The 23,255-nt window shown below is 41.2% G+C and overlaps 1 protein-coding gene across 8 annotated transcripts in view; it reads right to left on the bottom strand.

Moving 5' to 3' along the window:
- Window positions 1–23,255, bottom strand: part of QRICH1 (glutamine rich 1) — a 46,019-nt gene that overhangs the window by 2,692 nt on the left and 20,072 nt on the right. For all 8 annotated transcript variants that reach the window (XM_057705212.1, XM_057705208.1, XM_057705206.1 and 5 more), the window contains 6 exons: window positions 14,726–15,763; window positions 8,127–8,304; window positions 7,356–7,510; window positions 5,818–5,932; window positions 574–682; window positions 81–232 (listed from right to left, as the gene is read on the bottom strand). In XM_057705212.1, the coding sequence (XP_057561195.1) occupies window positions 81–232; window positions 574–682; window positions 5,818–5,932; window positions 7,356–7,510; window positions 8,127–8,304; window positions 14,726–15,763 (1,747 nt within the window). The remainder of the gene's footprint in view (window positions 1–80; window positions 233–573; window positions 683–5,817; window positions 5,933–7,355; window positions 7,511–8,126; window positions 8,305–14,725; window positions 15,764–23,255) is intronic.

The following is a 23,255-nucleotide window of genomic DNA, read 5'->3' as shown; positions in this document are numbered from 1 at the left end:
CATCACTAGGCCTCCCCAGGCACAAAGGCAGGGCAAGACTAGGAGCACCTGTTTCTGCAACCCCTGTCTCCTTCCCCTACCTTTCTGGCCAGTCTGGTGTATCCCAAGTGCCTTCAGGTACCGAATACTCGTGCTTTTATCCTTAGGATTAGAGGGGTTCTTCTTTGTCTGTCGTAAGACCTTGGAGAAGGCCAGCTTCATGTGCTGGTCCACTGTCTTCAACAGGAAGTATCTGCACCACAAGTGAAACCAAGGCAAAGGGAGGGGTGCCAGGAGGAGACCGTGACTTACCCTCCGCCATCAGTGCTTCAGAGGAGCTACTGCCCACACTCCCAGAATCTGGGCAGGCCCACACCCAAATACACTGTCTAGAGGAGAAGTCTCATAAAGACTGATGGTAGGGAACTGGCAAGTCTGTCTGCCTCACTGGTCAGCACACGAAATGTAGCCAAGTGGGGCAGAGAGCTCTTAAGTATATGTCAAAGGAATTCAGAAGTCCATCTGAATAGTTTCTACCCTCTTCACTGGGCAGATGCCAGCACTGGCTAAGCATGGAGCCTCTAGAACACTTACTTGGTGTTAAAGAACATGAGGGTGGTCAGCAGGGTGGAAGGGGAGTGAGCCCCGAGCTGCTTGCACTCCCACAGCATCTCCTCAGTCACGTGGCTGGGCAGGACATAGCCTAGGAGGAATAGAGTACTGCTACAACAAGAGGATGGCAGGCGGTCCCTCAAAGGTGCAGGATGGGAGGTGTGAGGCACAACAAGGACCACACAGGAGTACAAGTTTAACTGGAGATGTCTTTGTGAGATATGGCAGAATCATCTGGGAAGCTTGTCAAAACACAAACAGCTGAGTCCCAACCCAAGTTTCTGGGGCAGGACCCAAAAATGTGTGTTTTCAACAAGTTCCTAACACCACACTCTGAGAACCACTGCCCTACATGATCACTCTCACCTGACGCTAATTCTTCCTCTAATCCCAGGTTAATATGGGGTAAAAGGACATCCTTCAGGGAAAGTGAAACACCCAAAAGTATAAACCAACCTCTGCATATATGCAAACTTCTCTGAAAAGAGGGTATAGAGCTTTCATCATACTTTCAAAGGTGTCCAGGCCAGGACCCAAAGAACTGGTATACACACCCTGTTGGCCCTTGTTAAACCTTTTCTCATGTCTTCCACCTCTAGAAAGCAAGCCCATTCTCATCCCCCTTGGAAAAAGGGGAGAATGGTATTCAGATCTATTATAGATTTCTCCCCCATAAGGCAGGTTTTACTGTAAGACCCTGGTTCATAAGCTAACTCAAAGCTGGACAGGGGCAAAGGCAGTGGTTTGATCAAGAGCCCTCAGCAGGCAGGTCTACACTAAAGGAAGATGACACTTGGGTTGATCACCAAGCCCGCTTCATACGTCCATTCAATAGTCAATGTCCAAGTGTATGTAAGCCAGGCACTGAGAGCATGGTGAAACAGCAGCAGACACCAGCATTCTCCTGCAGGAGTTTCAGGATTCTCCAGGCAGGCAGTGGCACTTCCTAGAAGCAGGGGAAAAAAGTCTTCTGCCCAATACATTCCCCTTTTCTCTGTTCTTGCCAAAGCCGGTCCTCTGACTCCGTTAGTGCACTTTCATCTCCTTAGGGCATGTCTGCCTCTTCCATTTTGTGGCCCAATGGCAATGAGATAAACTTCCTTGCTCTCAGGCAAATCTTAACAAGGATGAGTGACAGAAGATAGCCCTCCTCGGAGAAGGCCAGCACTAGGAGTGGTCCCAGGCATACCTTGGCAAGCCCTATTTTCTCTGGGTTCATTATGCCACCTGGTGTCACTTCCCTGGCTTTAATCACTTCTTAACAACACAACTTTAATGCCTAAAAACCAGAACTCCTGGCATGCGCAACAGGAGATACAGATAGGAACAACATATAAAGGGTCTGATAGTTCTGAATCTGAAATGCAAAGCATCAAAATGATCTATTATGTATTTATTTTTTTAGCTATGCCTAGAAACCATGACCAACCCAAGGAGCAATGAGCACCCCTACCAACCAGACTGTGGTAAGAAAATACCATTTAACACTGAAAAGCACCAGGCTCCAAGGAGAACTGATCGATTCCACATTGGGAGACAGAAAATGCCCAGGATAAGCCTGGAACGTTTTGGCAAACGAGAAATCAAGGAAGTAGGGTTGTGTCAAAAGAACTTAAGAGCCAATTTAAAGAGGCTCCAAATGGCCAAAGATGGGACAATCTGTGCATCAATAAAGATAACAAGTGCAATGAATCATATTGAATATGTTGAATCATATTAAATATGTTTAAATTAATTAGCTCACAATGATTCTTTAAACAAATAAAAAAACCCCAGCTGGGGGAAGCTGGTGAACCAATTCATTATTGTGAAAACTGCTAAACAAAGGAGAAGAAACAAGCCCTTATCCTGCCTCTTCTATACAATCTATACTGCTAGGAATTCAAAGAGTTGATGAGGGAAAGTTTCTCTTTGTATTTCAGCTAATAATGAAGAAGTAATAACATTAGAATACCACTGCCTGCAACTCCTAATGAATTAATGGATTCAGACATTATGGGCACCTGATGGTAATAAATAATCCACATATGATGTAACCTTGCCAAAAAAAAAAAAAACCACACAAAAAAACCAAAACCTGATTAATCAAGTCTTTATATGCCTACCAATTAATTGTAAATACAGGGGACAGAAGAATATGTTAAATTACAGCATGGATATATAATTACCAAAATTAGATTGTGTAATAATTTAAAAGGCTAGTTTCTTCCATAAATAAATTGCAAGAAAAATAAGGGGGAAATTAAAGATTAAAACTAAACATTAAAAGTTATATCAGCAATTTCAATGTGTGGACCTTATTTGCACCTTGACTCAAACAAACAAAATGCTGTTATTTATGAGACAATTAGAAATTCAAACAAAGGGTAGATTTTGATAACAGTATGGACTTACCTTTTCTAAAAAAGTATAATAATGGCATTGTGGTATGTCAATAATACACATTAAAATTTTTATGGAGAGAAGTGTCTGGGATTTACTTCAAAATAATATAGGAGGAGGGAAACACTGTACATATGGAACAAGATCTGCCATGGGTACATGGGAGCACCATTAATCTATTCTATGTGCTTGAAATTTCCAGAATAAAACGTTTTAAAAAGCAAACTTTATAAAACCACACTTGGTTTGAAAATTTGCAAATCATGTACAAATTCACTTACTCAGGTGTCTGTTCTAATGACATCCCCTCAGAGAGGCCTCCCTCCTAATGCCCTTAACACTTTCCATTTTCTGTGCTTTGTTCTTCAAAGCATTTACTTATCATAAATTGATTATTTATACAGTCTCCCTCTATTAGACTGTAAGCTTCATTTTGTCCACTACTGAATTATACTACCTACACTTGAAACTGCCTGGCACATAGTAGGCATTCAAAATATATTTGTTTAAACAATATTTTTTTAAAAGGTTATGCATATAACTATGACAACAGATGTTAACTAGACTAAATCATTTTGCAATATATACATACTGTGTCAAATCATTGTTGTACACCTGAAACTAACATAATGTTATAGTCAATTATATCTCAATTTTTAAAAAAGATTTAAAAGAAGTTAAACACCACATATTTTATTAAATGGCAGAGCCAGGATTAAAACTCAGATATTCGTGTGGACAAAAAGTTTTCAACTCATTTGGGTAAACACAAAAAAGCACGACTGCTGGATCCTAAGGTAAGAGAATGTTTAGGAATTCAGCCATTCTAATAGGTATATAATGGTATATCCCTGTATGTACGTACATATGTATGTATTTATGCATGCTGTGCCACGTGGCTTGCAGAATCTTAGTTCCCTGACTAGGGACTGAATCTGGGCCATGGCAGTGAAAACGCTGAATCCTAATCACTAGGCCACCAGGGAACTCCTGTAACTGTTGTTTTAATTTGCAATTTCCTGATGATATATGATAAGTATCTTTTCATATACTAATCTGCTACCTTCTTTGGTGAGGCATCTATTATCCTTTACCCATTTTTAATTGGGTTCTTTATTACTGTTGACTGCTAAGAGTTCTTTAAATATTCTGGATACCAGTCCTTTATCAGATACATGTTTTGCAAAGATTTTCTCCCCGTTTGTGGATTGTCTTTTCATTGTCCTAACAATGTCTTCCAGAGAGCGTTTTTTAAATTTTAATAAATTCCAACTTACCAATTTTTTCCTTTCATAGATTGAGCTTTTGATGTTGTATCTAAGAAGTTACCACCAAACCTGAGGTCACCTAGATTTTCTCCTATTTTATCTTCTAGGAGTTTTACAGTGTTACATTTAGGTCTGTGATTCTTTTTTTTTTAAATATGTGGATGTCCAGTTGTTCCAGCAGCATTAGTTGGAAAGACTATCCTGGGAATTCCCTGGCAGTCCAGTGGATAGGACTCAGTGCTTTCACTGTGTGGCCCACGTTCAATCCCTAGTCAGAGAACTAAGATTCCGCAAGCTGCATGGCGAGGCCAAACAAAACAAAACAAAACAAAAAAACCCCAAAAGACTATCCTTTCTCCATTTAACTGCCTTTGCCCCTTGGTCAAAGATAAATTGGTTATATTCGTGTGGCTCTATTTCTGAACCCTCTATTCTGTTTCACAGATCTATCTATTCTTTCACCAAAGACCTACACACAATATTTACAGCAGCTTTATTCATAATTGCCAAAACGTGGAAGCAACCAAATGTCTTTTAATAGGTGAATGGATAAACAAACTGTGGCACATTCATAAAATGGAATATTATTCAGTAATAAAAAGAAATGAGCTATCAAACCATGAAAAGACATTCAGGAGCATTAAATGTATATTGCTAAGTGAAAGAAGTTACTGAAAATGAAATTAATACTAAATTATTTTAACTATGTGACATTCTGGAAAAGGCAAAATTATGGAGAGAGTAAAAAAGATCAGAGGTTGTCAGAGATTCAGGGGAATGGAGGGAGGCATGAATAAGTGGAACATGGGATTTTAGGGCAGTGAAACTTCTGTATGATACTAAATTGTAGATACATGTCATTATACGTTTGTCAAAACCCACAGAATATACAACACAAGGAGTGAACTCTAATGTAAACTACAGACTTTAATAATAATGTATCAAATATGGGCTCATCAATTTTAACAAATACACTACACTAATTAATACAAGATACTAATAACAGGGGAAACGCTGTGTGAGGGAGTATATGGGATTCTCTATATCTCCTGCTCAGTTTTCCTGTAAACCTAAAACTGCTCTTAAAAATAGTTTATTAAAAAAAAAAAAACATTCAAACATTCTACTGCAAAACTCATTCCTTCCAACATAACATGCTGCCCAGGTTACCCATGGGTAAAGCAAAAATTATGTTCTATATATGTAGAACGTATGTTCAAACATATGGGGGAAAAACCCAATATGTAATATAATTAACCTAATGATGAAATAGTTCATAATTCTTAGTTTTTGCAAGGATTCTAATATTAATCAATACATTTTAATAGGGAAAAAAATGGAGTAACTACTACACACTCTGCATGCCCCTGTGTCCTTGCCACACTGGGACCAGCCAGGTTCTCTGTCTGGTGAGCCATGCCTCTTCCACATCAGGCCAAGCAGCACAGAGACTGATGCTGGTGCCTAGGATTTACAGCCTCCTCACCCACATGCTATATCACAGCTAGCCACACAGGCAGCTGATCTTTTTTAAAGCCAGCTGTGAAAGACATCCAAGGACTAGGAAGATTCTTACCAAGTGGAGTGACTCGAGGCTGAACATCCTTCAGAACTTCATGCAGCCACTCCGTGAATCGAACATAATAAAGATCGGAGAAAATGTCATCAACCCGTCCATTTTCAAAAAGATACTAAAAGAAAAATAATCAATAAAAGTTGTTGGTAGTCTCTTGAGCAAGATGTTGAGAGAAAGCAAACATTTTTCTATCAGTACCCTCACCTCTCTCTACTCATTCCTCCCCCTTTAACAAACCAACACACCAAATCAAAACTGCCCAGGGTGCGGCACTTTCACAGTATACTTCAGCATGTGAACTGACTCTCACAACACTCTTGAGAGTTGGGTCAATGGGGCAGATTTTGTGAACGTTATTTCACCCAAGCAAGGCATTGTCTTGTGGTAGCAAAAAAAACATGATGCAGGCTCCGGAGCCAGCTTCTTATTAGCTATGGTATAAGTTAAGTAACTCATGCGAGACTTTTAACTTCAGGGGCTCAGTTTCCTTGTTTGTAAATGAAGGTGACTGTGCCTGCCTTCCAGGAGACAGAGAGCATGGAATGAGACAAAGTGTGCAGGGCAATTCACCCAGTGCTCTGGGTGACCTGTAAGAAAGAGGAACAAAGTGGCAGATGGGTTTTTCACAGGCCTAAGCAACAGAGTGAGTTACAGTCAGCAAGTGTTCTTCCATCATACTGTGGGGCTTCTCCACAATAACATTCGAAAACTAAGAAATCTACCTCTGCTCTCCTAAACTGCCAGTCCTAAAATGAAAATCTCTGTTAATCTTCATCTCAGATGTCCTGAAAACCTAACTAGCTAGACTCTTTCAAATAATTATTTTCTATTAATGCAGGGAACAACGAGAAGACAAGCTGTATGTCAACACCAGAAGTTGTTCTGGATAAACTGCTTTTCTGCAAACTACATGTTTACTTTAATGAAAAGTATTATATAAATGTTTCATGATTTAAAAAAAGGCTCTAAGGTAATATATCAAATATTTTAACAGACATTTCTCTAGATAGTGGGATTATGATGATGTTTATTTTATTTTCTAAAGTGAATATGCAGATCTTTTCCAATTTAAAAAAACGTACATCTAGGGCTTCCCTGGTGGCACAGTGGTTAAGAATCCGCCTGCTAATGCAGGGGACATGGGTTCCATCCCTGGTCTGGGAGGATCCCACATGCCACAGAGCAACTAAGCCTGTACACCACAACTACTGTCTATGTGCTGCAACTACTGAAGCCTGCACACCTGGAGCCTGTGCTCTGCAACAAGAGAAGCCACCACAACAAGAGAAGCCACCACAATGAGGAGCCTGCGCACCACAACAAAGAGTAATCCCCATTCTCCCCAACTACAGAAAGCCCATGCACAGCACCGAAGACCCAACGCAGCCAATAAATAAAAAATAAGTTAATTTTAAAAACTGTACACCTAAAAACTCATTATATAGTTGAAAGAGAATGTCTTTATTGTAACCACCTGCTTGTCATTTTACTAATTTGAACACAGCTCAAACATGTTCCTGTGAAGTTCTGTCTCCTACCTTTTGAATACACAGGAAAATATAGTACAGCACATCTGGGTCATAGGGTTCACCTTCTCCATTTCGAGCTTCCCGTGTCATCAGACAGAGCCCATAATTCAACTCAGCCACGGCAGAAGAAATGAGATCTTCCTGGAATCGCAGCAACTGACGCCCTGCAACATAAGCCCCATAGGTGAGCAAGGGTCTGGCAACAGCCATCTCTTTGCTGGTTGTTCCTATCCCTGGAAGGAGGTTTCAGAGCAGACACCACCCATTAAGGGTGCTGGGATGAAAACGGTCCCTTGTATCTATGATCAGAACTAACCTACGAAGACAATAATCCTGTTTGTCCTATTACACAAAGGGTGTCGTCCTTCCCACAATCCTTCCCACCTCACATATCCCCCAAATTACTATTAGGGCCAAGACATGAAAGCAAAAACACAAAACCCACCCTCTGTAATATGAGGATGTATATGAGGACAATGCTAAGGAAGAGGGCCCCTGAGTGCACTCACTAGTTCCTATTTCCTCCCAGAAGTCTCTCTGCCCCAGAAACCCATGCATACAAAAATGCCTGATCTTGGGCAAACCCCAGAAATCCTGCTCATTTATAGCAGGTCCAGCCTACTTGTTGCTTGCCTTGAATTCAGCATACTATTTCAGACGGTGCTCCCTAGTGTCCAGAGCCAAGGGATACCACTTTATTGCCATTCTGTCCTCCTGCTGCTTCAGTACCACTGCATTTTAGACAGAGTCCAACCCCCTTTTTCCCTCCTAAACACTTACTCCCAATGGGTGCCAGTCTGTTCTGAGCATCCTTTTCTAGCTCAGCATTCTTGGTCTGTGCCCAGTTTTTCCATACTTCAAGCCCTTCTTCTGGCTTCAGAGAATTTGGAAGCAGAAGTTCTGGGGAAGGCTGTGGCTGTGACTGTGGTTCAACTTCAGCAACTTGGACAGTTTGAGCCTATGAGAGAGAAACCATCAAAATGTGTCAATGGGCCCTTTGGCAAAACTGCCAGAAAAATGTTATAGTTCTTTTAATTAAAAAACCTCTCTTCTCCTTGCTGTCCTACTTTGAAGAACCTCTGGAGTTCTATTCTCTACTCCAGAGACAGCAAAGGCTAATGCAAAGCTTCTTAGTCTTGGCTGTACTGTTGAATCTCTGATTTGAAAACACCAACACCTGAGCTCCAGCCCAGAATCTTTTTTTAAAGAGGTCTTTTTAAAACCTTCCATGTAAAAAGGCAATTCTAATGTTCAGTACTGCTCAGAACTACTGGCACAAAGCACAGCTCATCAAATTACAATGTGCAAATAAACCCCTTGGGGATTTTATTAAAATGCAGATTTTGATAAGAAAGATCTCAAGTGGGACCTGAGATTTGGCATTTCTAACAAGCTCCCAAGTAAGCAAGCTGGTCTGTAGACTACACTTTGAGTAACAAGTGTCCAGACTGTTAGACTTGGTTGCACCTTAAAATTATCTGGGCTGATTTTAAAAAATACCCATGCCTGGGCCTTCTCCCCAGAGATTCTGATTTAAATGGTCTAAGGTGGAGGCTTGCCATCATAGTTTTAAAAGCTCTCCAGGTGATTCTAATGTCCAGTCATGGATGAGAATCATCCTTCATGTTCCTTCTCAATGATACTGCTTTGGCTCATAAGGACATTTTCTGAAGACAGGAGGCACTGTTTAGCTTCCTGTCTCCAAAGGGAGAGTAGTCCCATCCTCAATGGGCTGACAGCCGAACCATGCAGACAAAGGGGCAGAGAATGTCCATGACCCTCAATCACAATCCCCATCAGGCAGGATAGACACCAACACAGATATAAAGCACAGGTTCTCACACTTTTGTCTACATTGTGAACAAATTCCCTGGAGCAATTTTCCATGCCAGGGCTTACCTAAAGGGCTGAAGAATGCCAAATCATTCAAATTGAAGGCAAAACAATTTATTCATGACACATTTGCTTATCAATAAATAAAAACAAAAACAAAAACTATCCTACTGGTTTTGATATAAGATTCATTATTAAACAAGGAGATAAAGAAATACCAGCGGTAGGCCCTTAACTTTGTGTCAACCCTGGAGCTGCCCTCTAGACACACTTCTCAGTTCAACTACCATTCTCCTTGGTGAGTCTCAACCACTTTCCCAGTTTGGATCTCCATGTTTGTGGAAATGATTGCTAACTCTGTGCCTCTAAGCTAGACAGCCCCTTAATATACCCAGTGGGTAGTGTACATCTCCAACTGAACATCTCAAAGCCACCTCAAACTAACATCTACAGAGAGAATTCATCACTTCACCCATTCACAAGTATTCTCCTCAGAGTTTCCTCCCTTACCTTGTTCAATGGCAACACCATCTACCCAAGCTAGAAATCCAGGAGTCCGACTGGATAAGTAGGTGGGGGCCAGAGGATGTGGGCCAGTGCTTCTCTGTCTTATTAGCCAGGGTCCCTTTACTGTGTACCTCGGCCCACTAAATATAACACTCCAATCATTTTGACAACCAAAATTCTTCCACACATGTTTAAATGTGTATCAGTGGGTAGGGGAAGTAGAAGTCTCATCCAGGTTGAAAACTACTGATGCAAGTAAGGCCTTGTACACTTGGTGTAGAGTTTTTCCTATTTATAATGGAGACCTTAAAGAGTTTTAAATTGGAAAGTGACAATCTTACATTTTAAGAAAATTTTTCTTGATCTATAGAAAATGGATTAAAGAGCAAAAGTGGAACTAGGTGCTGAAGGCAAAGACCAGGATGGTGGCAGTGAAATGATTTAAGAGATTCTGAGGGGACTTCCTTGGTACACAGTGGTTAAGACTCTGCACTCCCAATGCAGGGTGCCTGGGTTCGATCCCTGGTCAGAGAACAAGATCACACATGCATGCGGCAACTAAGAGTTAATTAGCATGCTACAACTAAGGAGCCCATGAGCAGCAACTAAGGAGCCCATCTGTTGCAATAAGACCAAACACAACCAAATAAATAAATAAATAAATATTTTTTAAAAAAGAGATACTGAGAAGTTTGGTGGTAGAATCAATGTGGCTTATTGATGAACTGACTGTGAGAAGTAAGGGAAAGCAGACTCAAGGATGACTCCTGCATTTCTGGCTTAAACAAATGGGTGGATGATGGTATCACTTTTTGAGATGGGATAGTTTTTTTTTTTAATCGTTTATTTTATTTTTTTAAATAAATTTATTTATTTATTGGCTGCATTGGGTCTTTGTAGCTGTGCACAGGCTTTCTCTAGTTGCGGAGAGCGGAGGCTACTCTTCGTTGTGTTGTGCAGGTTTCTCATTGCGGTGGCTTCTCTTGCACGGGCTCTAGACGTATGGGCTTCAGTAGTTGTGGCACGTGGGCTCCAGAATGCAGGCTCAGTAGTTGTGGCACATGGGCTTAGTTGCTCCATGGCATGTGGGATCTTCCTGGACCAGGGATCAAACCCGTGTCCCGTGCATTAGCAGGTGGATTCTTAACCACTGCACCACCAGGAAAGCCCTGAGATGGGATAGCTTTTGATAATCGTAGGGGGATGCTAATGAAGTGCTGAGATATCTTTAAGAAATGCAAGTAAATAATAAGTAGGCCGCTGAATGTATGGGAATGGTCTTAAGGGGAAAGGTAGGCATAAAGTCTAGGGATAAAGATCTGTGTGTCAGGGACTCCCTGGTGGCACAGTGCGTTAAGGCTCCACACTCCCAATGCAGGGGACCCAGGTTTGTTCCCTGGTCAGGGAACTAAATGCCACATGCATGCCGCAACTAAGACCCAGCACAAATAAATAAAATAAATACTTAAAAAAAAAAAAAAAGACCTGTGTCTCAATGCAGTACATGGGCTGCACATGGCTTAAGACATGGGCTCTAGAGTCAGCCTGTCCAACGCTGAATGCCAACTCTGCTACTTACTACAAGGTGGCTTTGGCCTTGTTGTTTAATCTCTCTGTGCCTCAGTTTCTTCACTTGTAAAATGGAGATAGTAGTACACACCTCTTAAGGTTGGTGTGAGAATTAAATGAGTTAACACATGTAACACTAAGGACAGTGCCTGGCAGAAAGTGTCAGTGATTATCACCTTCTGCAGCAATCACCTAGAAGATTCTGAAAATCATGGCAATGGATAGAAATCCATTAGGGAGAAAAGAGGGTTAGTACTGAGCTCTGAGAAACATCAACATGTATGGCTCATACAGAGGGGAAGGAGGCTTCAGCAAAGTCTCTTGAGAAGGAAAAATAACCAGTGGGGTAGGAGGAAAACTAGGGGTACATAATAACATGGGAGTCCAGAGGACAGTTTCAAGAAGGCAGGGATGGTCAGTTGTCAGAAGGCAGGGATGGTCAGTTGTCCTGTGTGTTGCTATAAATAAGATAAAAACAGACATGCCTGTTGGACCTGGCCACAGGGAGGTAGGTCAGTGATGACCTAGACAAGAGCAGACCCAGTCATGAGTTGAAGAGAAAACTGATTAGCAAGTAGAGTCAGCTTGTGCAGATAATGCTTCTGAGAGTTCTGGGAATAAAGCGGAGAAATAGGGGAAGAAATGGAGGTGGGTGTGACGTCAAGGGAGAGGTTTCGACACAAATCTGGTTTTAAAGACAGTTTAGGGCTTTCCTGGTGGTGCAGTCGTTAAGAATCCGCCTGCCAATGCAGAGGACACAGGTTCAATCCCTGGTCCGGAAAGATCCTACGTGCTGAGGAGCAACTAAGCCCATGTGCCACAACTACTGAGCCCATGCGCTGCAACTACTGAAGCCAGAGAGCCTAGAGCCGGTGCTCCATAACAAGAGAAGCCACCACAATCGTGCACCGCAGCAGAGTAGCCCCTGTGCACAGCAATGAAGACCCAATGCAGCCAAAAATAAAATAAACAAATAATAAAAGAAATCTTTAAAAAAAAAAAAAAAGACAGCTTACAAAAGAGTTTTCAAAAAGGGTGTGCCAGGTGAAGGAACACATCAGCTCTCCTTGGGGTTCAACTCACATCACAGCATAATTATCTTCCCATGGGCTATGAGGGCTCCAAGGGCAAAGACTGTCTTATTCATCTCTGTTCCCCAGCACCTAGAACAGAACCTGATGAGGACAGAGGGATATTTGTAGTGTAAACGGACAAGCTCATCTTTCCTTCATAATGGGTATTCTTCCCAATTCTTCTTTTTCTGGTAATAACCCTTGACATACATCCCTATAAGACTGCCAAAGGAGAACAGCTTCTGAAGAACATGGGCTTACTAAAATGAACTCTAGAAAAGATCTTCCAGCTGAAGGGTCCAAATGTGTAAATTACAAACAGAGCCCAATGAGCAACAAAAGAGTCCTGAACTGCAAACTGATCATCAGGCCTAGGAGAACAGAGAGGCGTGATGCGCGCCACCCCTGTGAGCAAAAGCTCAGCACAGGGCACCATTACAAGTCTCCTGGCTGGTCTCTCCTACATGCAATCAATTCTACACACCAGTAACTGATTCTTCTTATTACCATGACTCTTAGGATTCTGGAAAATTTTCCTACCACAGATCATATCAACTCTACACTTCGGGAAGACAGCCCCTTTGCCCTCTGTACTAATTCTTCTCCCACAGTTCCCCTCCTCTCATATTAACCTAGGCCATATCACTTGTGTCCGCCCCGGCTCTGTATTCATGCTGCTCCATTCATCTGTCAATCTAAGCTATAAACCTGAGATCAAATGCCATTTTTTCCACAAAGATGCCTCTGCTGACACTTTAACCTAGAATGATTTCTGAATTCCCAGCTTGACTGTGTATGTAGCACATGTCACACTTGATTATGTTGCTTTATAAATAGTTTAAAGAAACAGAAAATCATATGTTCTCACCTCCACTGGACTACAAGCTACCTGAAGCAATGACTCTGTCTTGCTCTACTTCTAGGCCTGACAGCCGGATATTTAATAGGTCCTTAACAAAATCACCTAAGATTAATATACTGTTGCCTCTATGAAACCACTTGGTCAGCTTTTGCTCACCCAATCATTTACGGCTTGAGTTTCTGAATGTGGTCCCTGGTCTGACAGTGTGCTTCATTTGTGCCAGAGCTCACATACATTTCCAGAGCTCCTGTGCTGAGGCACACTACCTTCACCAGTGCCATGAGACCAGAGGCCCTCATCCACTCTAAATGTCTGCTAGACAAGGGACCAGAAACTTTACTAACAGTCTCAACAAGTGAATGTGTGATAGCCTTAAGATTAACAACTAGAAAAGACAAAAGAGCCAAGCAATTTTAAAGTTAAAATTTCAACAGTTCTGGGGACTTCCCTGGTGGTGCAGTGGTTAAGACTCTGAGCTCCCAAAGCAGGGGGCCCGGGTTCCATCCCTGGTCAGGGAACTAGATTCCACATGCAAGCCACAGCTAAGAGTTTGCACGCCACAACTAAGGAGCCTATGAGCTGCAACTAAGACCCGGTGCAACCAAATAAATTAAAAAAAAAAAAAAAAAAATCCATTAGTTAAAAAAATTTTTTTCAACAGTTCTACTCTCACAACCTTTCTATAAATCTAAAATCATTTCAAAATAAAAAGTTAAAAAACCTAGCTCAACATAGTTGCCATGACAGAAAACTCAATTAACGATGGCTTATCTTAACTGTTTTTAAGGAACATAAAAACACTGTTACAAAGTCCCACTGTATAGGTAGCTTATACAAGACTCCCAAAGATGGTCACTTTTTTCTTTTCCTCTTTTTTTTTTTGCCACGCTATGTGGCTTGTGGGATCTTAGTTCCCCGACCAGGGATCGAACCCATGCCCCTGCAGTGGAAGTGCAGTGTCCTAACCACTGGACCGCCAAGGAATTCCCCTAAGATGATCACTTTTAACAGGCCCACCAGGAGGTATTTTAGATCTCCTAATTCACCTATACTGTATCCAGTGCAGTCCATCTTTAGATGACAACTAAAGAAAGAACAATTTAACAGCCTCTCAAGTGTGATGAGTTTACAGCCTGTGTGCTCAACTACAGGGGTTTCACTAGATGTTCATCTGTGATGCAGAAAGCAGCTTCTGGGACAGAGATAATACTTGGGGTGACTCATCAGTCTCTACTTAGAACTTTACCCTTCCTAAAGAGACCACAAAAAACCATTCCAGGCATCCACCCCCACAGCAGTTACTGGTCATTATATTTACCTCCAGGTACCAGGCTAGAACTCCTGCCTGTTTTATAGCTTCACTTGCTACTCCTGTCCCCTCTCCCCAGCCCTAATTAAAATACTAAATACTGTATTACTACAAGACCAACATCATTCCAGTAAACAAGGCCAGAGGCACCAGAGGTTGCCAGGCAAGTTCTGTGTTGCACTGGGCCCCGAGGGAGCAGGCTGCCCTATAGTTAAGTTTCACTTACTGAACAAGTAACCTGGAGCTGCTGTTGTTGCTGCTGCTGTGGTGGTGGCGGCGTCTGTTCCTGGGGGGTTTGTTGTTGCGGCTGCTGCTGGGGGTCCCATATATGGACAGTCTGAGCTGTATTCTGATATGTGCCTGCCACAGCCTGCACAGCCACTGGAATGTGGATGTTGCCATTCATGAACTGTGCTGGAAAGAGAGAGTTTGCAAGGGTCTGCACTACCTCTTCATGGGAGTTCTTCACTACAGATGTGGTGCCCACCATCTTCTCCTTGTCATCCTCCAGCTTTACAGCCGCCAGGGCTGTGGGTGAGCCACTGACGTGAACTGCATTGTAGGCTTCCTGGGGAATGGCAATGTGGGTAATGCTCTGCTGCTGAGGGTCCCCCCGGGGCTGGGCAGAGTAAACAGGTATGGTCCAAGTTTCTCCTGTAGGGCTAGTAATGGTCCCAGTGGCACTGTACAGGTGGGCACTGTCTACCGTCAGTAAGTCGGGCCTCAAAGACACATAACTCTGCTGCTGGCCCTGTGGAATGGCCAGCACGGTGGCCACCGGCTGCCCTGAGATGGCGTAGGACACAGTGATGGGCATGTCCACTTTGCGCTTCTTCACTGGCTGGAGGACACTGGCTGTGCCAACCCGCCGCTCCCCTTCCCGAGGTGAGCCCTGCTGGGATGGTGGTGGGGAAAGGGCACCCACAGTCTGGATTTGGATCTGCTGACCCCCAGCAAGAGACTGGCCAGCCACCAGCTGAGCCTGGATCTGTTGATGTGGGATGTGCTCCTCTGGGATCTCTGCAGCCTGGATCTGCTGGGCTGCCTGCATGTGCTGCACCTGGATCTGGGCCGCCTGTAGCTGCGAAGGGCTGGGGCTCTGCAGAGATGGGGTCTGGATGGAGGGAGCTGCCGGCTGTGCTGCTTGGCCTTGGATCTGCACCTGGACGTGGATGGGCTGCTCAGCAGGCTGGTGAACGGTGAGCTGCGGGGAGAGCTGCTGAGCCGAGACCTGCTGCGGAGACTGCTGCACCTGCACCTGTACCTGCAGCGACAAGATTCACCAGTGAGTGAATAAGGCAACACTGAGAATCTAGCCCCAAAGGGAAGAAGAGATCTAAGGCACAAACCCTCGGTAACGTGAGAAAGAGGGGCTGCCATACTCAAGGCTTCTGAGGAGGCCATAATCTCCAAAACCAAAGCCAAAATTCTCCAGCCTCACACTCTGAATATGTTGCATTCAAAGCAACACATATCCACCAGACAGCAAGCCAGACTACCAAGTGGGAAATAGCAAAACTTTTACTCATTTCTTAACTTTCTTTTTAAAAATAACCCCTTTCGTTTTTGCATACTGATATAGTAGTACAAGTATACAATTTATAAATATATGCTTAGGTGTATGTTCAAAAAATAGTTTATCCATGTGGTTAGGGATAAAAAGTGTGGGGACACTGTTCTAAAAGGTCAGAAAAACAAGTACACTTCACAGGCATTCAATTCCCAACTCAGGATCAAAACTACTCCTACCACAAGTCCAACTAGAGGATGGAAGATGCCTTAGAGGACTGGGGCCGGTAGGGTGGGGGGGACTCGGGGCGGGGCGGGGGGGAGTCAAGGAAGGGAGGGAATACGGGGATATGTGTATAAAAACAGTTGATTGAACTTGGTGTACCCCCAAAAAAATAATAAATAAATAAATAAAATTAAAAAAAAAAAAAAGTGAACCCTAAGGTAAAAAACAAACAAACAAAAACTACTCCTACCACAGACAAGTAGAAAACACAGTAGAGACAAAATGCTTGAAATCCCTTTTAGAGATATTTCCAACTTTGCTGCTGAAATGTGGATACTGCTGAATGAGTCTTTAGAGTGCTTATTTAAGATACCTTTGTCTTAATAGAGAAGCCATGAGATTCCTGATCATTTAATCTAAGTAAAGTTACTATATCCTGGACCACACATTTCCAATAATAATGCAGCTCATGTCTTATTGCTGTTACTTCAGCATAGAAAAGAGGATGAAAAGATGCTACGTGTAGTATGTAATTTTAAAAAATAAAAGATTTTTCCATCAGACACATATCTAAATTACTCTGAACTCGGACTTCCCTGGTGGTCCAGTGTGCTCCCAATGCAGGGGGCCTGGGTTCAATCCCTGGTCAGGGAACTAGATCCCACATGCATACTGCAACTAAGAGTCCACATGACACAACTAAAAAGCCCACATGCCACAACTAAAAACATGCCTCAACAAAGATCCTGCATGCCACAACTAAGACCTAGTGCAGCCTACATAAATAAATTAAAAAAAAAAATTACTCTGAACTCATGTAGGAATTGGGAAGGTAGAAAATAAGAAGGTAGATCAGTGATTATATACATCACAAAAGATAATCAAATGGTGCTGGGACAACTGGCTACCCATATAAAAAAATGCAGTTGGATCTCTTCCTCATTTCATACACAAAAAATGGGAGAGGATCTGAATAGACATTTCTCCCAAGAAGATAAGCAAATGGCCAGTAAGCAGATGTAAACTTGCTCTACATCATTAGCTGTCAGGGAAATGCAAATCAAAAGCAAAATGAGATATCCAACTCGAGGATGGAAGATGCCTTAGAGGACTGGGGCGGGGAGGGTGGGGGGGACTCAAGGGGGGGGAGTCAAGGAAGGGAGGGAATATGGGGATATGTGTATAAAAACAGATGATTGAACTTGGTGTACCCCCAAAAAAATAATAAAAAAAAAAAGATAACAGGGACTTCACTGGTGGTCCAGTGGTTAAGACTCTGTCTGTACTTCCAGTGTAGGGGGGGTGCAGGTTCTATCCCTGGTCAGTGAACAGAGATCCCATATGTCAAGTGGTGTGCCTCCCAAAACTTTTTTTTTAATAATAAAAGATAACATATGTTAGCAAGGATGTGAAAAAATTGGAATTCTCATACACTGCTGGTGAGAATGTAAAATTGGTGTGGTTGTGTTGGAAAAAAGTCTGGCAGATCATCAAAAGGTTAAACAGAGCATATGACAAAGATATGAAAAACAAACCATATGACCCAGCCGTTCCACTTCTAGGTACATACTCAAGAGAAATAAAAACTATACTTACACAAAAACTTGGATATGAATGTTAATAACAGCATTATTTATAATAACCAAAAAGTGGAAACAACCCAATTATCCATCAACTGATGGATAAATAAAATGTAGTACTTCCATACAACAGAATGTTGTTTAGTAAGAAAAAAATAAAATTTTGATAAAATGCTACAAGAGATGAACATTATGCTAAATGAAGTCAGTCACAAAAGACTATGTGTTGTATGATCCCACTTATATGAATGTCCAAAACAGGCAAATCTATAGAAACAGAAAGTAGATTAGTGGTTGTCCAGGACACAGGGATTGGGGGATATATGAAGTAACTAATGGGTACAGGGTTTCTTTCTGGGGGTGATGAGAATGTTCTAAAATTGATGTGGTAATGGTTGCATAACTCTGTAAACAGACTAAAAACTAGTAAGTTGCACACTATATGGAAATGAGTAAATTGATATGAGAATTATATCTCAATAAAGCCATTAGTAATTTAAAAAAAAATAAGCAAGGAAGAGGTTGTGTAAAGAGCATAGGCCTTGGGACTTCCCTGGTGGTCCAGTGGCTAAGACTCTGAGCTCCCAATGCAAGGGGTCTGGGTTCGATCCTTGGTCAGGGAACTAGATCCCACATGCCACAACTAAGAGTTCACATACCACAACTAAAAGATCCCACATGCTGCAACAAGGATCCTGTGTGCCTCAACTAAGACCTTGTGCAGCCAAATAAATAAATATTTAAAAAGGGGGGTGTGGGGCAGGGTGGAGCATAGGCCTTAAGAACAGACTTGAAGTGATGGTGTACTTTCCTGGCTGTGAGTTCTCTAAGTTTCAGTTTCCTGAGGTACAATAAAGAGGGGGAGAATGCCTTCCTCCTTACAGAGTTGTTACGAGCATAAAATAATATTTAATGACACACAGTAGATGCTCAAAAAGTAGGTTTTCTTCCTCACAAGCAATATTTCTTTACACTAGTGAGACTCAAAATGTAGTTTTCAGGCAAACATCATCATCACCCTGGCAACTGTCAGAAATACAAACTTTCAGGTCCCACCCTCAGAACTATTAAATCAGAAACTCTAGGGAATGGGCCCAGTAATCTGTATCTTAACAAGTCTTCCAGGTGACTGACGTGTGCTCAAGTTTGAGAAGCAGTGCTTTACACCAAGGACATAAAGGCAGCTATGAAGCCAATTACTATAGAACAGCAGTTTTCAAGCTTTTTGGTCTCAGGACCCTTTGAAAAAATGATTGAGGACCGACCCCAAAGAGCTTCTGTTTACATGAGTATACAGTATTTACTGTATTAGAAATTTAAACTAGGAACTTTGAAAACTATTAATTCATTAAAAATTACCACATAAACCAATATACATGTCAACATAAATAACATATTCTTATGAGAAATAACTTTATTTACCAAAACAAAAAATTTTTAAGAGTTGATTTATTTTACATCTTTGCAAATCTATTTAAAGGCTGACTTAATTGAAGACAGCTGGATTCTCATACTTGCTTCTGCATTCAATCTGCTGTGACACATCATACATGGATGGCCTCTGCAAAACTCCACTGTACACTCATGAGAGAATGAGAATTAAAAGGGCAAATAAACATCTTCATGATAAAAACAGGCTTAACTTTGAGGAACCCTAAAAGGGTGTTGGGGACTACCAGTCCCTGAAGTACCCTTTAAGAAACACTGTTGTAGAATTAAATACACAGTATGTTTTTAAACTATATTATTACTTGCTTAAAAACAAAATGTCAAAAATCTGGTTATTATCATTGTAGTTCATATGCTTAATGATTTTACTGTATCTCTTTAAATTGACTTTTCTTAGAAACTGTTTATCAATACTCAATCTTGAACAAGATTAAAACAAGTTAGCAAAAATACTAAAGAATCAGAACTGAAGGCATTTACCCCAGAACAAACAGGTACAAATAATCTGGTGCCACTTTATATCCAAAGTAGTTAGAATTTAAAATTAGGGCAGTAGGGGCCTTCCCTGGTGGCGCAGTGGTGAAGACTGCATTCCCAATGCAGGAGACCTGGGTTCGATCCCTGGTCAAGAGAAGTAGATCCCACATGCATGCCACAACTAAGGAACGGGTGAGCAGCAACTAAGGAGCCCTGGAGCTGCAACTAAGGAGCCTGCCTGCTGAAACTAAGACCCAGTGCAACCAAATAAATTAAAAAAAAAAATTAGGGAAGTAAAAATTAAAGCACTTTCTGACATTTCCTTACCAATGTCAACATATTGGATAAGGTATCAATTATATGTTTATAATCTTTCCCCATAAGTATCATAAGTCAATAAGAAATTAAACATTATTTATATTACCCCCTTCATATTTTTTATTTATATAAAAACATGACTTTTTATCTGGTTAGATAATTACTACATAGTCATAGTGAAAATTTGTACACTCAGTGAAGTAAAAAAAAATTTCTTTTAAATTTTACTTGAACTTAACATTAAAAGTGAATTGAGGGGCTTCCTAGGTGGTGCAGTGGTTGAGAATCCTCCTGCCAATGCAGGGGACACGGGTTTGATCCTTGCTCCAGGAAGATCCCACATGTCGTGGAGCAACTAACCCACAAGTTGTGTGCCACAATTGCTGAGCCTGCACTGTAGAGCCTGTGAGCCACAACTACTGAGCCCATGTGCTGCAACTACTGAAGCCCATGCCTAGAGCCCGTGCTCCACAACAAGAGAAGCCACGGCAATGAGGAGCCCGTGCATCACAACAAAGAGTAGCCCCCACTCACTGCAACTAAAGAAAGCCCACGTGTACCAACAAAGACCCAACAAAGCCAATAAATTAATTAATTAATTAATTTAAAAAAGTGAATTGAAGGAATAGCTGAACTTTGAGTATTTCTTCACACGAAGAAAGCTCCTACAAGATTCTTCTTTTTAAAAAAAAGAGGAAAAGACAAAAATAAGAAAGGCATTGTTATCATGCTTTATTAACTGTTTAATTTTCTTCTTTTTTTTCTTTCTTTCTTTTTTTTAAAAAATATACCTATCATATGACTCAGCCAGGCCACTCTTAGGTTTTTGTTGTTGTTGTTTTTGGCTGCATTGGGTCTTTGTTGCTGTGTGCGGGCTTTTTCTAGTTGTAGCGAGCTGGGGCTACTCTTCATTGCAGTGTGCGGGCTTCTCATTGTGGTGGCTTCTCTTGCTGTGGAGTACAGGCTCTAGGTGCATGGGCTTCAGTAGCTGCAGCATGCAGGCTCAGTAGTTGTGACTCGCAGGCTCTAGAGTGCAGGCTCAGCAATTGTGGCACACGGGCTTAAATGGTCCCCAGCATGTGGGACTTTCCTGGACCAGGGTTCGAACCCATGTCCCTGCACTGACAGGGGATTCTTAATCACTGTACCACCAGGAAAGTCCCTTAACTGTTTAATTTTCAAGCTTAAAATACTTAGGTAAATTGTTGCAGAAAACAAACTGACAAACTGTATCTAAACAAAAAAATTAAAGGAAAAAAAGGGAGCTTTAAACTTAAGCCTAGATTTAAAGCAATTCTAAAGAAATAGAGAAAGGAAAAAGATCATCCCAAAGACATGTATATACTAGAAAAGTGGTATATCAATGGAGGAAGAGGAGATTTCTGGTGGAATGAATTCGGTTTTATTGTTTCTTACCTTCTATCAATACCCCATAAATCACACTATATTTCAGTTTCCTTCACATTTGAATTGTTACTTCTCATTCAGCTCCCCCCACCACTTTTTCCAGAGTTTAATTGCTTTTTTCCCCCTGTTGATCAGAAGAGATACACTTTAAATATAACTATACTTCTAGGCTCTTAACCACACAGTACGTACAGTGCTAATTACTCTCTTTTTGAGCTTTCTAACTTCCTATTTTAACCTGGACTTCTGTACAGACTGGGATTTAGATCTCAATTCTGAGCTGGTTCTGTTTCTTTTATTCTTATGACTACTTTCCTAGATTCTTTATTTGATTGAGTACATTAAGTTTTTCAGGAAGTATGTCTGAATGTGGTCCACAGATCAGCACCATCAGCATCAACCTTGAATTTCTTAGAAATGCACATTCTTTGGAAATGGAAAAGACTGTTGAAGATAGATCTGCATCCCCATATTCACAGCATTATTTACAATGGCTAAGACACGGAAACAATCTAAGTGTCCAGAATGGATGAAGAAGTTCTGGAATATATATACAACGGATATTATTCAGCCATAAAAAGGGAGAAAATTCTGCCATTTGTGACAACATGGATGGATGCTAATGCCATTATGTTAAGTGAAATAAATCAGACAAAGACAAATACCACATGATCTCATTTACAATATATGTAAAATCTAAAAGACAAACAAAACCCCAACCAAACTCATAGAAAAAGAGATCAGATTTGTGGCTACCAGAGGCAGGGGGCAGAGGGAGGAGGAACTGGATGAAGGTGATCAACAGGTACAAACTCTCAGTTATAAGATAACTAAGTACTAGGGATATAAAGTACAACATGATAACTATAGTTAACACTGCTGCATGGTGAACATGAAAGTTGAGAGTAAATCCTAAGTTCTCATCACAAGGGAAAAAATGTTTTTTTCTTTTTCTGTATATGAGATGACAGATATTAACTAAACTTACTGTGGTTACCATTTCATGATATACGTAAATCAAATCGAGCTGTACACCTTAAACTTACACAGTGATGCATGTCAATTATGTCTCAATAAAACTGGGGGGTGGGGGGCATGCAAATTCTCAGGAGTGACCCCAGACCTAATGAATTAGAATTGCAAGGGGGGGTAGCCTTCATTTCTGTTTTAAGAAACCCTCCAGGTGATTCTAATGTACCCTAAGGTTTGATAACCAACAGTGTAGAAGTTTTACTGGACCTCACTTGTCTAGGTTCTTAACCTGTTTGCAGATGAGTAATCTATTTCCTTTTCCTCAGTGTCATTCAGAACCTAAGCAATACAGAGCTCAACACAACATAAGGAGTAAGTACTCCAACTAAGGAACAAGGAGAAACCATGAAGTAATACATGTATTACCCCTCTTAGGAAATCTCTTCTTCCAAACAATCACTGATGCTAAAAAAAAAATACATATCCAATACCATTTTGGAGGTTTTATTTTGTGTTTGGCTACTTAAAGCCAGTATTTTATTTAAACAAGAATAAACTGGGTGAGTGTGTTGTGTCAATTTCTAAATTCCACCTCATAAACAATTTAAAAAATTACCTTCTTATTTCCACATGAAAGAATAAATAACTCTTCTCTCACATTTCCCTGAAGCTGCACTGACTGGTCTAATACCCATTAGTTATATGTACTTAGTAATCACTTAAAATGTGGTTAGTCCAAATTACAATGTGCTTACAAGTTCAAAACACAATCAGATTTCAAAGATTTGTGCCAAAAAATGGTAAAATAGTTCATTAAT

This window comes from Hippopotamus amphibius, chromosome 13, assembly GCF_030028045.1.
Source record: "Hippopotamus amphibius kiboko isolate mHipAmp2 chromosome 13, mHipAmp2.hap2, whole genome shotgun sequence".
NCBI lineage: Eukaryota > Metazoa > Chordata > Mammalia > Artiodactyla > Hippopotamidae > Hippopotamus > Hippopotamus amphibius.
Note: the sequence above shows the minus strand (reverse complement) of the source record. Positions and strands in the feature narration are given on the sequence as shown.